At 41.2% G+C, this 15,287-nt stretch overlaps 1 protein-coding gene across 2 annotated transcripts in view; it reads right to left on the reverse strand.

Moving 5' to 3' along the window:
- Positions 1 to 740: 740 nt before the first annotated feature.
- LOC114667106 (transmembrane protein 87A-like) overlaps positions 741 to 15,287 on the reverse strand; it is a 138,542-nt gene continuing 123,995 nt past the window's right edge. The window contains exons 16-20 of one of the 2 annotated variants that reach the window (XM_051920073.1): positions 12,205 to 12,287; positions 11,774 to 11,835; positions 10,908 to 10,960; positions 4,327 to 4,357; positions 741 to 1,850 (exon numbers count right to left, since the gene is read on the reverse strand). In XM_051920073.1, coding sequence (XP_051776033.1) covers positions 1,809 to 1,850; positions 4,327 to 4,357; positions 10,908 to 10,960; positions 11,774 to 11,835; positions 12,205 to 12,287 — 271 coding nt within the window. In that variant the 3' untranslated portion in view covers positions 741 to 1,808. Of the gene's footprint in view, positions 1,851 to 4,326; positions 4,358 to 10,907; positions 10,961 to 11,773; positions 11,839 to 12,204; positions 12,288 to 15,287 lie in introns of both variants that reach the window. The other variant, XM_051920072.1, reaches the window with a different exon arrangement.

Consider the following 15,287-nt stretch of genomic DNA (forward strand, 5'->3'; position numbering starts at 1 on the left):
TTCTTGGGATGAAACTGTTTGTGAACCGCGAGGTCCGTACAGGAAAGGCTCTGAAGCGTTTGTGGTATGAGAGCAGTTCAAATAGGCAGCATGGCTGAGGCAGCGAGTGCTTGATGCTGTATACTGATAATTCTCTTTTCGATCGGCTGCTGTAGATCTGTGATTCCCCACTCAGATACAGTGATATAAATACTCCGAGTGGTGCAGTGACAGTAATATGGAAAAAGATGATCCGCTGTGGCAACCCCTAACAGGAGCAGCTGAGAGAAGAAGAAGAAGGTGCAGTGAGAGTAACAACGCTAAAGCAGCTATAGTATTTAGAATAGTTTGACCATTCTGTGGACAATTTTATTGTTACAGGTTAATTACAATCAGATGCATTAAACTAATAAACAATATACGGTTAATTTCAATGTATTTATAAAGCCGCGTCAGGGATGTGGATCTGAAAAAGAAAAGAAAACCACACAGAACAGTAGCACTGCTTTGACGCTGGGTGCCGCCAGAGAACTTGCGTTCGCCAGGGTTTGTGCTACCATGAAAATGTGCGTGGCTTTACGCCCAGTTCAGGTTTTATACATCACGATGTGAGCGTGGAAACGGGCTTACGCAACATTTATACACGAGGCCCCAGATGATGATGCCCACACACTACTTTGTATGGGATGGTAAAATACCAACTTAGTTTGTTTACTCATCTTTTTAGTTTAATAAAACAATGATTCTGAAACAAATCAGGTTTGAAAAAAATTTAATATAAAGTGTAGACTCGAGAAAAAGAAGCAAGACAAACATTTTGGCAAACATGCCCATTTCTTAACACAGTTGAAAATATTCAATAAAAATTGACCAGCTTTTCTTTCCATTCTGACAGGAATAGTGTTCTGTGCCTCTGGTAAAGAATGTCATGGTGGAGAACCATGAAAGCCTGACCGCTGTAGTCGGGTATAAAGAACTGAGAGGTAAGCCTTCTGTCCAGTAAGTACCTCAGCAGGGAAATGGCAAGTGATTCTGCACCAACTGACCAAATGGACACAAAGTGCAAACCACACATCTTAAAGGTGAGCACTGTGGTGGTCATCTGCTAATGGTTGGTGCTTTCTTATACTGTATTGTAAAGAAATGAAGAAAACAGGATGTCCCTTTTGGAGGAGAAGCTGAAGATGGCATCAAGGACATGAGCGTACCCTCCTCCTAAATGCACACATTAGCAAAAGCCCATTTTGAGAAAAGAACACTTTCCAAACAGAGAACAGTGGAATTTAGTGTGTATTTATTTATTCCTCTTCACCTTGTTCACCATTTCACAAAACTCTGTACAAATATTCGCACCACATACCACCCAAGACCTTGATGAGCTGTGCAAAACAGTCATTTCAAGTTCCATGTGGCAGAACCGCAGCTAACCACTGCCAAAATTGCCGCTCTGTACCCCAAAATGCCTGTACACATTTAGTATATTTATATTTAAAAAGAAACAGAAACAGAAATTGCCAAAGACACAGCTGCTTCTCCCCCACGTTTCAGGTTTTGGACACCACCTCCCACATTGGCTTTTATGCCAGTGTATTGGAGATGCAATACAGCATGGCACAGCAGAGAATGACCTATGGCTTTTCACTTTTCAGTCCTGCATCATCCAATCCCTGATAAACATCTGGAAAATAAGAGGAATCAGCTTATTTCAGGCAGCAACACTTGCCACTGCATAGTTTTGGTAAATATTATTGTCTTTCTTTTCTGCCAATATCAAAACTTTTTTTGTAATGCAGTGGTGCAGCGTTCCCCTGGGTGAATGACCTCTCCATTTAATCCATTTTTGATCTTTCCAGCTGGGTTTTTATTAACTCCTGTTGAAGTGGGGAAAAAAAAGAAAACCGTGAGACTGTGCCATCTCCATGAACAATACAAAAGGTGCTAAATGTTACGTCCCTCCTGTCACATCCTTAAGAAACCCGCTTCTGTTCTGAAGTCTGTGATGACACTTTTGTCTCAATCAAGAACTCTCTGCTTTATCCCGACGTCTGCCTTTACCATGATAAGTTGTCGATAAGTGCACTTTGTATAGTTTGGTGGAGGACTGCAGATCAGGCTATTACTGATCAGTGGACTGACTAGCTAGCCAGTGGATGTAGGAGGGGGATGACAAACCTGACGACTGCAGGTCTTGATCTTATCACCTCAGGTCGTCTGTCTGCATAACTGGACACTGCAGTGCATGCCAAGTAACATACCTATGCAATGACATTTCCAAAGTATCAGGATGACCATGGCAGGGCTGTGGGCAGGGGAGGCTTTCCTGGCACTGAGAGTTTTGCTCCTTCACCCGCCCCATTCTGTCAGGGAACATAAACCACGTGACATCAACCAGATAAGCCTCTCTTCTGTTTCCATTTCTTGTTGCTCGGTGCCGTGTTAGGTACATTGTATTTCTGGCTGAGCATTCACTGGTGCCCAACTCTCTTTTGATTTTATTTGGGTGAGTCACAGACAAGTTGATGGGGATGTCAGACTACACAACGCCCCAGATCCACTAAGATTATGAAAACGATGGCAATGACTGCGGATCACTGGAAAAGTTGCATAATGTGACAGGGCCCTAAAAGGAACTTGGGACCACCACCTCCAAAACCGCCAAAGAAAATCTGTAATCTGCAATTTGGACTAAGCTACATCTGGTGGCTCCTTAGCTGGTTGCCACCACAAACCTCCCACTTTTTAGAAAACTGAGTGACCTCCTTGTAGTTAAGTAACCCTGAGCATCTCTCCATGGAAAAACAGTTAATCCTGAATAAATGTTGGGACAGTATTGTGTTGCCATTCTATGGATACATAACATAAACCTGAATTTTTCTACACATTCTGCTACTCCTCAAAATTCATGTGTGGGATGAAACCTTCAACCAAAACGCACAATCACATGTAAATAAACAGCTGTATGACCGAACCATCACAGCATGCCTGGTGGGGCAAAAAAGGCAAAACGACTGCAATCAAGTGGAAGGATAAGAAAGGCGTTCACCCGTTCACAATGGGGCAACTGTCAATGTTTGTGTTGAGGGGGAAATGTGGAAATCACTCAGCCTGGCACTGTGGCAGCCTACAATAACACAAGGGGCATGCTGATCATGCAGATCAGGCCCTGACATTCTACCCTCTCATGCACAAGTAGCAGAATAAAATCGCAAAAGTAGGTAGAAAGACCACACGTCTCCTGTCCCAACTGTGACGTCACATGAAGGACGTGTATTAAATATGCAGCAGCACAGCCATGGACACTCGACACACCTCCTCTGCTGGATTTTGGTTAATGTTTTGGTATTTACATATTTTTGTTGTACAGAATTACATTTTGTTTTGATGAAAAAATATTCAATGTTTTTTGGCTCATCTTCCTGGAGTGTGAACAACATAATGCTGTTAATGGATGGAATTTTGAAAGTGCTACACTTTGCAATGTATTAGTCTTGTACTACTAGTATTCATTGCTTCTCATTATTCTTTCTCTGTTGAGGTCAGCTAAAATTACGGCCAAACTGGATACTAATGAAGAAAGTGACTGGAACCAAAATCTGCATCCACTGTAGCCCTGCAGAACCTGAATTTGACACCCCTGCCTCAGAAGTACATTCCCTGACAAAGACTTTCAGTAAGTCAATCATATTGATCAATAAATGAATGAAAGAGTGTAACCTTTCTGTGTTATATTGTGTTCTCAATCTTTTTTTTATGACTAAGAAGAAACTCTTAGGCAGTATGGTGGCTCTGTGGCGGCAATCAGTTTGATTCCCGTAAACACCAGAAATGAGGCCCTTAACCTGCAATTGCTTCATCCTGGGTATGACAATAAACTGCATCCAGCCTTCAAGCAGGTCCTCCAACTTGCAAGGGAAAATGTGGGGTGGCAGGATTGGCACTTCAACTACTGTAAAAAAATAATCTGACCCGTGGTTCGTCATGTGGTGGGATGCGACAATGTGCTGCATATCAGTGCACGCTCCCAACTTCCCCTTCCTCCTAAGACGACAATCTGATCACATTTTAGATACAATTTAAGCAGAAATTCAATGAATTCTAAAAGCTTACATACTTTGATGCTTAGTACAGTACAATTAAAATCTAATGATAGTGCTGCCCCTCAATCAGTGACCCTAATGGCATATGTTCATAAAGTACTGCTCTTTGTTTAGCACAACACACATGTCCAGAAAACACTAAGCACTTTCACCTAAGTTCTCAAACTGCCTTATCCCTCTTTTAAAAAACACAGTTCACTTGAGAATGTGATGACTCTCCGAGCCCCCCTACCCCAAACAATGGGCTTACCTCCTCCTCATCCAGTATAACGGGAAGTGCCCTGCCAAAATAAATAAAGATTAGATGGTGTTAGCAGTTCATAAGCATCCAAAATACTAGAAAAACCACAGCTGAAAGTTTTTAACCAATCACAAAGTTAAATATTCAGAATATAAAACATTGGTTTTCAAGTTCATTCTTGGGCCACCCTGTGGCTGCTGGTTTTCATCCCAAGCAATTTCACTATCAGTGAGTCATTTCTACCTTTAAATAATGTTGCTGTGTTTTTCCGTTTCTTATTTTGAGTTCAGAAAAGTGCAGAGGTGTGACAATGAAGAATGTGTTTGCCACTGTTTTAAATGCTTAGTGCAGTTTTGCCATTTTTCTTGTAAATTCCCATTTTTCTGTGGAGTTTGCTTTCTTAATTGTATACAAATTCTGACAGTTAATGAGCAGCACAGTGGACTCGGGAGCCGAATGCACTGAATGCTAAATGGCAGTGGCTTCTTTAGTGAAATTCATGTCTGTGCTTTTTAACAAACAATGACTTAATTAACCTGAGTATTAATAAAGCACAAAATATAAAACGGCAAGAAAAAAAATCTCTTATCCCGTTTTGAGACACAGAAATCCCTGCATTTAGCATAATTAATTTGTCTTTTCTTAAGTAACAAAAGAAAACAGAAAATGGGAAATGACAGCTTGCTTCATTTAAGGCGGAATCCAATTAAAAGAACTGGTGGGCATGAAAAGCTGCATCTACAAGGGAAATGACTTTGAAAACCCCCGATATAAAAGACCCCAAGAGCCAAAGAAGGAACAGAAGGCAATACAATTACTAGACAACCATACGATGACACTGTAAATGACCAAAGCAAAAACAACACACAGTCTCAAAGCAGGAGACGACAGGGCCCCCTGGCATGTGCAGATGTGGGGTTCAATTATTATAACTGACTCAGCTTGTGATTTAACTTTCCAATACTCCATCCACACATCCATTTTTGAACTTGGCTAATCCTGTTTATGGTTGTTGGGTAGACTTGCACATTGGGCACAAGAAAAGAATAGGAGATGGTAACTCATATGGGGGAGAGTTTAAAGTTGCTCAAAACATGTATTTTGGGAGGACACTTAAAATACCGAGAGAAAACAAAACACACACACACACACACGCGCGCACACACACACACACCCAGCAGTGACTGGGACAGACGCTAAATTTAGTGGCAGTGCTAACCATTACTGTATCACGGCAACTTTGTCGATACTCTCACATAAAAAGAATAATATAAACAAGCAAAACATATTTCTGTATTTGTAAAAAAAACTGTACTGTCTTCTGTATTTGCAACAGTTTACTCACTAAGGTGATGTGCCCAATTTGGTATATTAGAGCCCAGTAGTGTGTAAAAAGCATAAAAGAAGAAGAATGCATAGCTGTTATTCTGATACAACAGCAGATCTGATAGACACATAAAGCACTATAAGATACTGTAGATAGTGATACAAAAAGACAGATATAATTTGATCTATCAGTCAAATAATAATTCTCATCTCATGGCGGCGCGGACACACGCAGCAGCTCGGTGGCTCTTGGTTTTTGGCTTTGTTTTATTTGTAATTACGTTTTTACTGTTAGTTAAATCACTTGAAATGTTAATCCAGTATGGACGGGCTGATTTAATGAATATAGGGAAGCGATACGAGCTCCACGCATCCCCAAGGTTAGACTTTATTCCACCAGAGGTATGGCGGACTACTGAGGCTTTCACCATCCCCCCCTCTGTGGCTTAGAAAGCGGAGGAGACACCGTAAACAAAAGCGGGGCAGACGGAGCGGCCTACATGCTAGACTACATGCTAACCCATATAGACCGGCTCTTCCCAGTCTCTTCCTCACTAATGCCAGGTATCTCGCCAATAAGATGGACAAGATTCGGCTGAGGATTGCCTCACGTAGGGTGGACAACTGTGTGGCAATTATTACCGAGACCTGGCTGGATAATAACATCCCAGACGCTGTGGTGGTGCTAGAGGGGCGCACTCTTTTTTCCGGGCAGACAGGACTGCAGCTTCTGCTAAGTGTAAAGGTGGAGGGCTGGCGCTGTACATTAATAAATCCTGGTGTACAGCTACAAACATTATTGGAACATACTGCTCCCCCGACTTGGAATATCTGGCAGTGAAATGCAGACCATTCAAGACGGTAAGAGATCCTTTATCCTGATAGTGGCTGTTTATATCCCACCGCGAGCTAATGCTAAATTAGCAGTGGAAGAACTGTACTGCCCGATTAGCAGACAAATGAATGCCAATCCAGACCCGGCTGTGATTGTGGCTGGTGACTTTAATTATGTAGAATTAGAAGCAGTGCTTTCCAAATTTCGAGGATTCATAAACTTTCCAACTAGAGACAATAGCATTCTGGACCAAGTTTATTGCAACATCCCAGAAGCATACAAGGCTGTAACAGCCCCACATCTGGAAATGTCAGACAACATCGCAGTGGAGCTGATCCCAGCCTATACTTCCATGATCTGCAAGATGACACCGACTACCAGAACAGTACAGGTATGGACTGAGGAGGCATCTTCAGCATTACAGGACTGCTTTGAGCATACTGACTGGGGAGTGTTCAAAGAGGGCTCAGATCTAGAGGGGTATATATCTTCTGTCCTATCCTATGTGCAGTTCTGTACTGATGCTGTCCTGCCCACGAAGACCTTTAGGGTGTTTCCAAATCAGAAACCGTGGCTGGACAGTACGGTGAGGTCCCTGCTTAAAGCCTAGGACGCTGCATATAGGTCAGGTGACAGGCTGGCATATAGCAAAGCCCGAAAAGAACTGAAAAAAGAAATAAACTTGGCAAAATACAGATACAAACAGCATATCAAGGAGTATTTTGATAACAACGACCCACGGAACATGTGGAGAGGCTTAAAGACCATTATGGATTATAAGCACAGCAATCAGCAGGTCAGCTATGACCCTAGTCTCCCTGACACCTTGAACAGTTTCTTTGCACGCTTTGATGCATCTAGCAGCAGGGAGACTGTACATCTCCCTTGGCTGGAGGAGCAGCATCAGCCTCTAGTCCTGCAACTACACCAAGTGAGGTCCTCCCTGAGGAGGATCAACACCAACAGAGCTGCAGGACCAGATAAGGTGTCGGGTAAGACACTGAAACTATGTGCTGATTAATTGGCAGGAGTCTTTCTGGACATTTTCAACACTTCTCTACAACTTGCAATGGTCCCTGTCTGCATGAAATCCTCCACTATTGTGCCAGTGCCTAAAAAATCAGCGGTTACCTGCCTTAATGATTACCACCTTGTGGCTCTCACCCCAGTAATAATGAAGTGCTTTGAGAGAATCCTCCTAAAGTACATCAAGGATGCCATCCCTGCTGATTTGACAACCATCAGTTCGCCTACAGGAGGAACAGATCTACAGAGGATGCCGTCTCAACAGCACTTCACAGACCCCTGACTCATCTGCAGTGCCCTAACACTTATGTTAGGATGCTATTCGTTGATTTTAGTTCAGCATTTAACACCGTAATCCCAGACAAGCTGGTACAAAAGCTTCATAATTTGGGTATGTCCACATCGTTGCGTCTCTGGATTAGGGATTTTCTCACCAACAGGCCTCAGGTGGTTAGAATTTGAGATCGTACATCTTCCAAACTGGTTCTGAACACAGGCACGCCACAGGGTTGTGTGCTCAGCCCAGCACTCTTCAAGTTATTCATGCACGATTGCTCTGCCATCCATGCCACAAATATTGTTGACGTTTGCGGATGGTACGACTGTGGTGGGTCTCATATCAGACAATAAAGAGACTCACTACAGAGAGGGGATACAACACCTAGCACTATGATGCTCAGCCAACAATCTCATCTTGAACACCAGCAACACCAAAGAGGTCACTGTGAAATATAGGAGGTCCAGAAGAACAGAACACGCTCCTATATTCATACATGAGGAGGCTGTAATGTGTGTGGACAATATCAAGTTCTTGGGTATCCACATCACATCGGATCTGACCTGGTCTTTGAACACATCTCACCTGGTAAAGAAGGCCCAACAAAGACTTTTCTTTCTCAGGAAGAAGAGACGTGCTGGATTCTCCCCTCGGCTGCTCACAAACTTCTATAGATTCGCTATAGAACTCATTCTCTATCACAGCAGGACAGTGTGGTATGGCAGCTGCACAGCACAGGACAGGAAGGACTTGGCACGGGTGGCAAGAACAGCACAGGGGATTGTGGGAAGTCCTCTCCTAGACCTGGACTCTGTATATGCTGGAAGGGTGCAGAAGAGGGACAAATGTATAGCTGCGGATCTCACCCATCCGGGAAATGGACTGTTTGTACCACTGCCTTCGGGAAGGCGGTGCAGAAACATAAAAACACGTACCAGCAGATACACACACATACATCTACCCCTAACCTGCCCCCGTGTAGACATGCACACACATTCGTATTCCTCCCCTGCAGACCCACGCACACAGGTCACTGGTCTCTGCAGGCGTACTACCTCAGGAAAAGTCTGGACTTAATGTTGTCTTATCGCTGCTGTCCTTTATATTTATTATATTTTATTATTTATAGTGTACTGTGTATTTTAGGTATTCTGCCTTGAAGCCGAGTCCTACCAACACAAATTTTGTTGTGTGTATGCATAATGACAATAAATTCTATCTATTCTATCTAAATAAACAAACAAACTTTAGTTGTCCCAATGCTAATTCTTGGCTTTTTACAGAAGCCCAATTTATAATTAAATAAAATACATCCATAAAGATTATAACAAACAAATACATACAAGAATTACTCAGAAGAAAGAAACCATGTCACTTAGCTAATGATTAAAAAGGGCAGCCCCGTCACAGTCAGGCACTACACAGGCACACTGCTGTTGGTATAAAGGAGCCGCAGTCGTGTTACTTGACACACCTCTGCTGAAAGCCCTCAGTGTGTTACAAAGAGGACGTGCCACATTGTTCATGACAGCCCCCACTTTTGTTTTCATTCTTCTCCTGTGCTTGTGTCCTGGCATGGAAAATCTTCTATTTTTGAACTGCAGACTGTTTATATTAAATTTAAATTATTTTGCTCACATTAACCAAGATGAATTGAATTTACAGGACTTTAATTACTGGCATTGCAAGCATCCTTTTGTATCATACTAGTAATTTATGCATTTGTTCCAGTTGGTTTATTTTCCAATTAGTTTATGACCTGAGAATAGGAAATAATCACCAATGCCACAACCCCTGTTTTAATTAATTTAGATCCTGGGAATGGATGGACGTCATACAGAATTAGCTTAGAGCTTGAGAAAGGAAGGAGTGCGGAGGAACTTAAAAGATCAAACACTTTGATCAGAGTCCATCATCATCAGGACAAGACAGCCAATCAAATGTGTGCAGTGTCACATGTCCAGAAATCCCGTATGTGCATTTTAACATAAATATGGCTCGCCCAAGGGACCAAAACAAGTAGAAAAAACAATGACAGAAGAGCAACATAGGAAGCAATGTCAGAGACCATCTGATCTGGATGTAATCTATGTAAATGTAATCTATGAATAACACAGGTCACTAAACCAAAAGTCGCCCAGGACTGATTTTCAGTAAGCTTTTCTAAGTTTATATGCAGACTTTGCTATTTTCTTTTCTTTTATATTTTCTTCTATTTGGTATTGTTATACATTAATAAGTACCATGTTGCTTTTATATTTTCTACACTTTGTCTTTTCTCTAGTGTGACTGAAATAATAAGAGGTTACCAAGGTGAGTTAGATCACTGTTTTCTTGCCCACAGGGTTTATCAGAACTATTGAGTTGCTCATCAATTAGGACAACTGCAGTAAAAGCAAGACATGGTTCGGTAAGAAAGTGGCAAATCACCAAATGTGTTGGGCTTTATGTGTGTTTCAATGATACTAGCATGTTTCTTAGGGCTGGTGATTGTTAGTTGCTATACAGTGAACTTTATGAAGAATAATATGGAGTGACTGGCAATGGCACCACTCAAGTCTTTGTCTGGATAGGATCGTTATGTGTATGTGTGTGTTGATCTTCAAGAGTGAGACTAGATTAACCCATTTAACATTGCTGGTAAGTCTTACAAACATCAACATAATATAGCTGCCACCTCCAGCAGGCTGAGAATACATCCCGTAATTTAGCCTGCCTTTAGCTTGGGGATATGGTGGGCCTCTTCTAAAGTGCTGTTAATGGCCCAGCTCACCACAACAAAGAACACTGCAATGGCCATCACAGAGTTGTAGAAGATGTGATGAATGTCAATATCCATACTAAAGGTGCACAATATTCCAAGGGAAAAAACAAACAAAACACTCTGAACTTTCCTCTATAGCTCCTCTGTGTTATAAGACTAGTCTAACCTTTTATTGATGTGGACATCCACCCCCTGAATTACAGTACACTGACTCAGATTTATAGTCTCAGTTTGTCACAATGGGCAGGGTGCACAATCATTTACATAAAAATCTGAAGAAGAAAAGCACTAAGACAATATTATTTACTAAACAGCCTGTCTATTTGTGTTTGCTGTTCTGTTAGTTTTGTTTTGTTACTTACACATCTGCCATAGATGTTGGGATATTCTCTTCTACCCACTTCAGATCTTCATCCTATTTGAAAGAAAGGCTAAAATGTTTCACCATTACAACAACATGTACCCTTGCATTCCATCCTCAACAATTTATTAATGGACAGATATGTTGGTTTCCATTTATGTTACTTTATTTTCTGTGTCTTTAAGTGGCTGCATGTACATAGTAATTGGCCTTGCATTTTACCGGAGAACTTTGCAGATGCAGAGTGCTGTGACATCAGGGAAGAGTGCAATACAAAAAAGAACTGAACTGAGCCGAATCCTCTTAAGCTTTTCCTTCAGATTATTATTTTATTTTTTTTCTTTACATCAGCTACCATCACATTTTGTTTTATAGTACATATTAAGAAAAGTACCTAGAGAATATTAAATTTGTTCATCTCCTGTGTCACAGCTAGGACTGTGCCAAACCACTGTGGTACAGCACTCCATACTAGACTTTGACATTCACTTGAATGAACACAATCAAGTATTGACTAAATGTCAGAAGATTCCTGCAAAAATTATATATATCATAGACAAAATTATCAACAATGAAGACAGTATTATTTACATTTGTTTTTTCAGTACACTGTGTGTCTAAATATTTATGTCTGCTTCTTTAGTTTCGGCTTCTGCTGGGATCTTCTCTCATAAAGCATTCATAGACTATCTGCACTTTTTGAATTGAAATGCAGCAGAGATCTGTTGTGTAATCCAGACATCTGAAAAGCTTGCAGATAAGTCTAGTTCTAGCTAAAAATCCTGAGACATACACGCCTGCATTTAGAAGGAATTTCCACTGACTAATTCCTCACTGTACATTCTTAAATTAAGAAGCAGTACTAACCTCCTTGAATGCCATTTTTAGGTTACCGTTTGCTTCATTTTTCCCTCCTCTGATTTTCATTCCTTCTAAAAGAAGAAAAATTATGTTCAATGTTAAAATAGTGAATTCAAATCCAGTCTCTTCCAGCTGTGCCACTAAGTCGCCCACACTTCTCCCACTTTTATGAATTCAGTGTTCTAAAGTAGCCTGCTACCAGCATCCCAGGCACTTCACAGCAGGGCATGGGTCTATTCAGGCTTATTACTCTGCAGAACTTAATTGCCACACTAGAAAATACCCAAGGTAACATTCTTAAAAATGCTTAATCCAATTCAGGACCATGGAACAATTATCTCATGCAGTTCTAAATACTTTAAATATTAACACTTCAAGTAGTTCAATACCACCTTTCGTTAGCCTCTCTCTTAATTAATGGGAACACACATATTTACCAAAGGCTTCATTTAGCATTGGCTCCTTAGCATCACTATCATCGTCTTCATCATCTTCATCGATCAGTGGCGAGTAAGAGAATCTGTAGGGCACAGAAACAGTTTTTGATAGCCTGGATAAAGCAGCAGCACAAAGAGATTCTGGGACAATGCACAGAATCTTTAATTCTAACCACTTTTCCTGACACTTGTCTTATTATATCATCATTATTGTGTAGTTATGGGTCTTGCACTATTCTTTTTTGAATGTTTTATGTTCTGTTTTGCTACTACTGCAAATGGATTTCTCGTTGGGATCAATGTGATACGCCTAATTTATGTCTGCCAACCCCTACAGACTTTCTACCCTGGGAAAATTAGAAACACCACACTTGCTGCTTTAGCAAAATATTATTTTGCCAAAAAGTGACATCTTGGGTAAAGGAAATTTGGAAGATGGTGTAGTTGGTCGTACACTGTATGGCCAAAAGTTTGTGAAAACCTGACCATCATACCTATATTGGCTTGTAGGAGATGCCATTCCAAAACCATATGGAGTTGGCCTCTCATAACTACCTCCTCTCTTCTCTTTCCACAAAATTCTGGAGTGTGTGTCTGTGGGAACTGTGCCCACTCCACCAAGAGAACATTTGTTAGGTCAGGTACAGATGCTGGACAAGAAGTCCTGGCTTGTAATCCGCACTACAGTTTATCCAAAAGGTGTTCGATAGGATCAATGTCAGGGCTTTGTGCAGGCCACTAGAATTCCTCCATGTCTTTATGGATCATAGAGGCACACTAATGCTGCCTTCCCCAAGCTGTTCCCATAATGCTGGAAGATCACAATTGTCTAAAATGTCTTTGTGAGATGTAGCATTAACAGCACACTTCACTGGAACCAAGGGCACTAGTCTAAACCATGCCATTACCCACCCCCTCCCCCTCCACCAAAGTATTCTCCTGGCATCTGCCAAACCCAGATCTCTCCATCAGACTGCCAGATAGTGAAGTGTGCTTCATCACTCCTGCGGACACGTTTCCATTGCTCAGAGGCCAATGGCAGCATGCTTTCCACCACTCCAGCCTGGCACTGTGCATAGTTATCTTAGGCTTGTGTGCTACTGCTCGGCCACGGAAACAGTAGGAGCTCTGTGTGTCAACACACCCACTCAGTGAGTTTGCAGGGTCTCCCACTTTGAGGCTGAGCTGTTGTTGCTCCTCGACATTCCCACTTCACAACAATAGTACTTGGAAGTTGAGTGGGGCAGACCTACAGAGCAGAAATTTCACACATTTGACTTGTGGCAAAGCTGGCATCTTATGACAGTGCCACTTTAATGTAACTGAGCTCTTCAGTATGACCCAACGTTCATTAATGGAGATTGCATGGCTGTGTGGTTGATATGCTAAACCTATCAAGAATAGGTGCAGCCGAAATACCTGAACTTAATAATTTGGAGGGGTGCCCACATACGTGTTGGCAATGTAGTTTATTTGCATATATTTATTTATTAAGTAGTTTATTCAGATGATGTTAATTAACAAATCAAATATAGTAAAAGAATAACCTTTATGAATAGCATTATGTTCAAGAATGAAGAGGAAAAACTATGTTAAACGTAAATTGCAACGCAATTTTAGAAAGCATTTTTTCACATAGACAACCTTAGACACCTTGAGCAAGTAACCAAGTACTGCAGTTGAAAGTAGCACCTGGGAGACCTTGAAATCATGACGTAATCATGTTCTTCAAACACTGAGTGAACAGGAATCAGAATAAACAGGGGCTGAAGGGCTTGTTCTTAAACTTTTCTTTCTGCTGTTTTGTATGCGTACACATTTATGTTATATTATACTGTACTAGTGTTGGATCAGTACAAAAATTTAGACTTCAGTTTCGGTTCCAGCTTTTGCACCTCAGTACTAGCACCAAAAGAGTTCCAAAACGAGTATAACACAACTCCAAAACACCCCCATCTTACTCCAGCCTCCCTGGTGCTCTATGGACTGCTTTTATTTTTGATAGCACGAATTGTACAACCTTAGAACCAATAGATTTAGATTAGTGGTATTAAAACTGTGTTGAACTGGGGTTACCCCGTGAAGCCCCCATCGCCTGTCCTGATCAAGTCCCAATCATGTCCTTCCAATTTCTGACTGCGTCGGGGCAACATTTGTCTTTAAGATCCCGATCACGCCAATGCAATAAGGGTGGGGGCCAGGGAAACTCCAAATGTGAAGAAATAATAAACATGATGGAGTTTCAGAGGAGGGGGATTGACAGGAAAGCTGATGTTTACTTCCAGTACCACAAATCCCAAGTTGCTGATTCTGTATCATTTTAAAATTTGGGGTTTCCAATAAAGGTATACCACACAACCATTTATTATACACACACACACACACTCACAAATACATACATACTGTACATATGTGCACACATAATTTTTGTTTGGTTTATGCAAGTACTGAGTGTGCTATCCATCTAAGACGGGTTGAAATCTAAGCGATCTACGTAGACCTCAGTGTTAATGTATACAGTGCACCATGCAATGCATATGCCTCTGTTATGTGCCATCTGGTATGGGATTGGTAAAAGCATTGTTAATGTTTGTGATGCACCATCTGTTGAAATGACAAGTGCAATGCATTTTATTACTAAAAATGTTTGTGATGCAATATTTATTAGAATGACAAAGACACAGCAACTGGACGGATGCACAGACACGTAGCCTTTTATTAAGGTGGATGCCGAGCATTGAGATAAAAGTGCATAATCACAACAGTCAACCAGATGAGAGGCTGAATGAATCAAAAAGTGAATACTTTCCACCTTAATTAGAATGTGCTCATTCACTTAAATCTAGACCTCCCCCACCACTGTTATAATTAATTAACTATTATGTTTGTTCATGCTGAATTAGAACTAAATGTTCTCACAAGGGTCCAGCTTGCCCTACCCTCTGGCAAGCACAGAATCTGTAGAAAACATACATCTGCTTCTTTGGAAATAAAATTGTATTTAAATGAAATCACTATTGAGACAACTGCATTTATGTCATTATTTGTCATATGATAAAGTGCTTTCCCATTTGTGTAATGAT

This window comes from Erpetoichthys calabaricus, chromosome 16 (assembly GCF_900747795.2).
Source record: "Erpetoichthys calabaricus chromosome 16, fErpCal1.3, whole genome shotgun sequence".
Classification (NCBI taxonomy): Eukaryota; Metazoa; Chordata; class Cladistia; order Polypteriformes; family Polypteridae; genus Erpetoichthys; species Erpetoichthys calabaricus.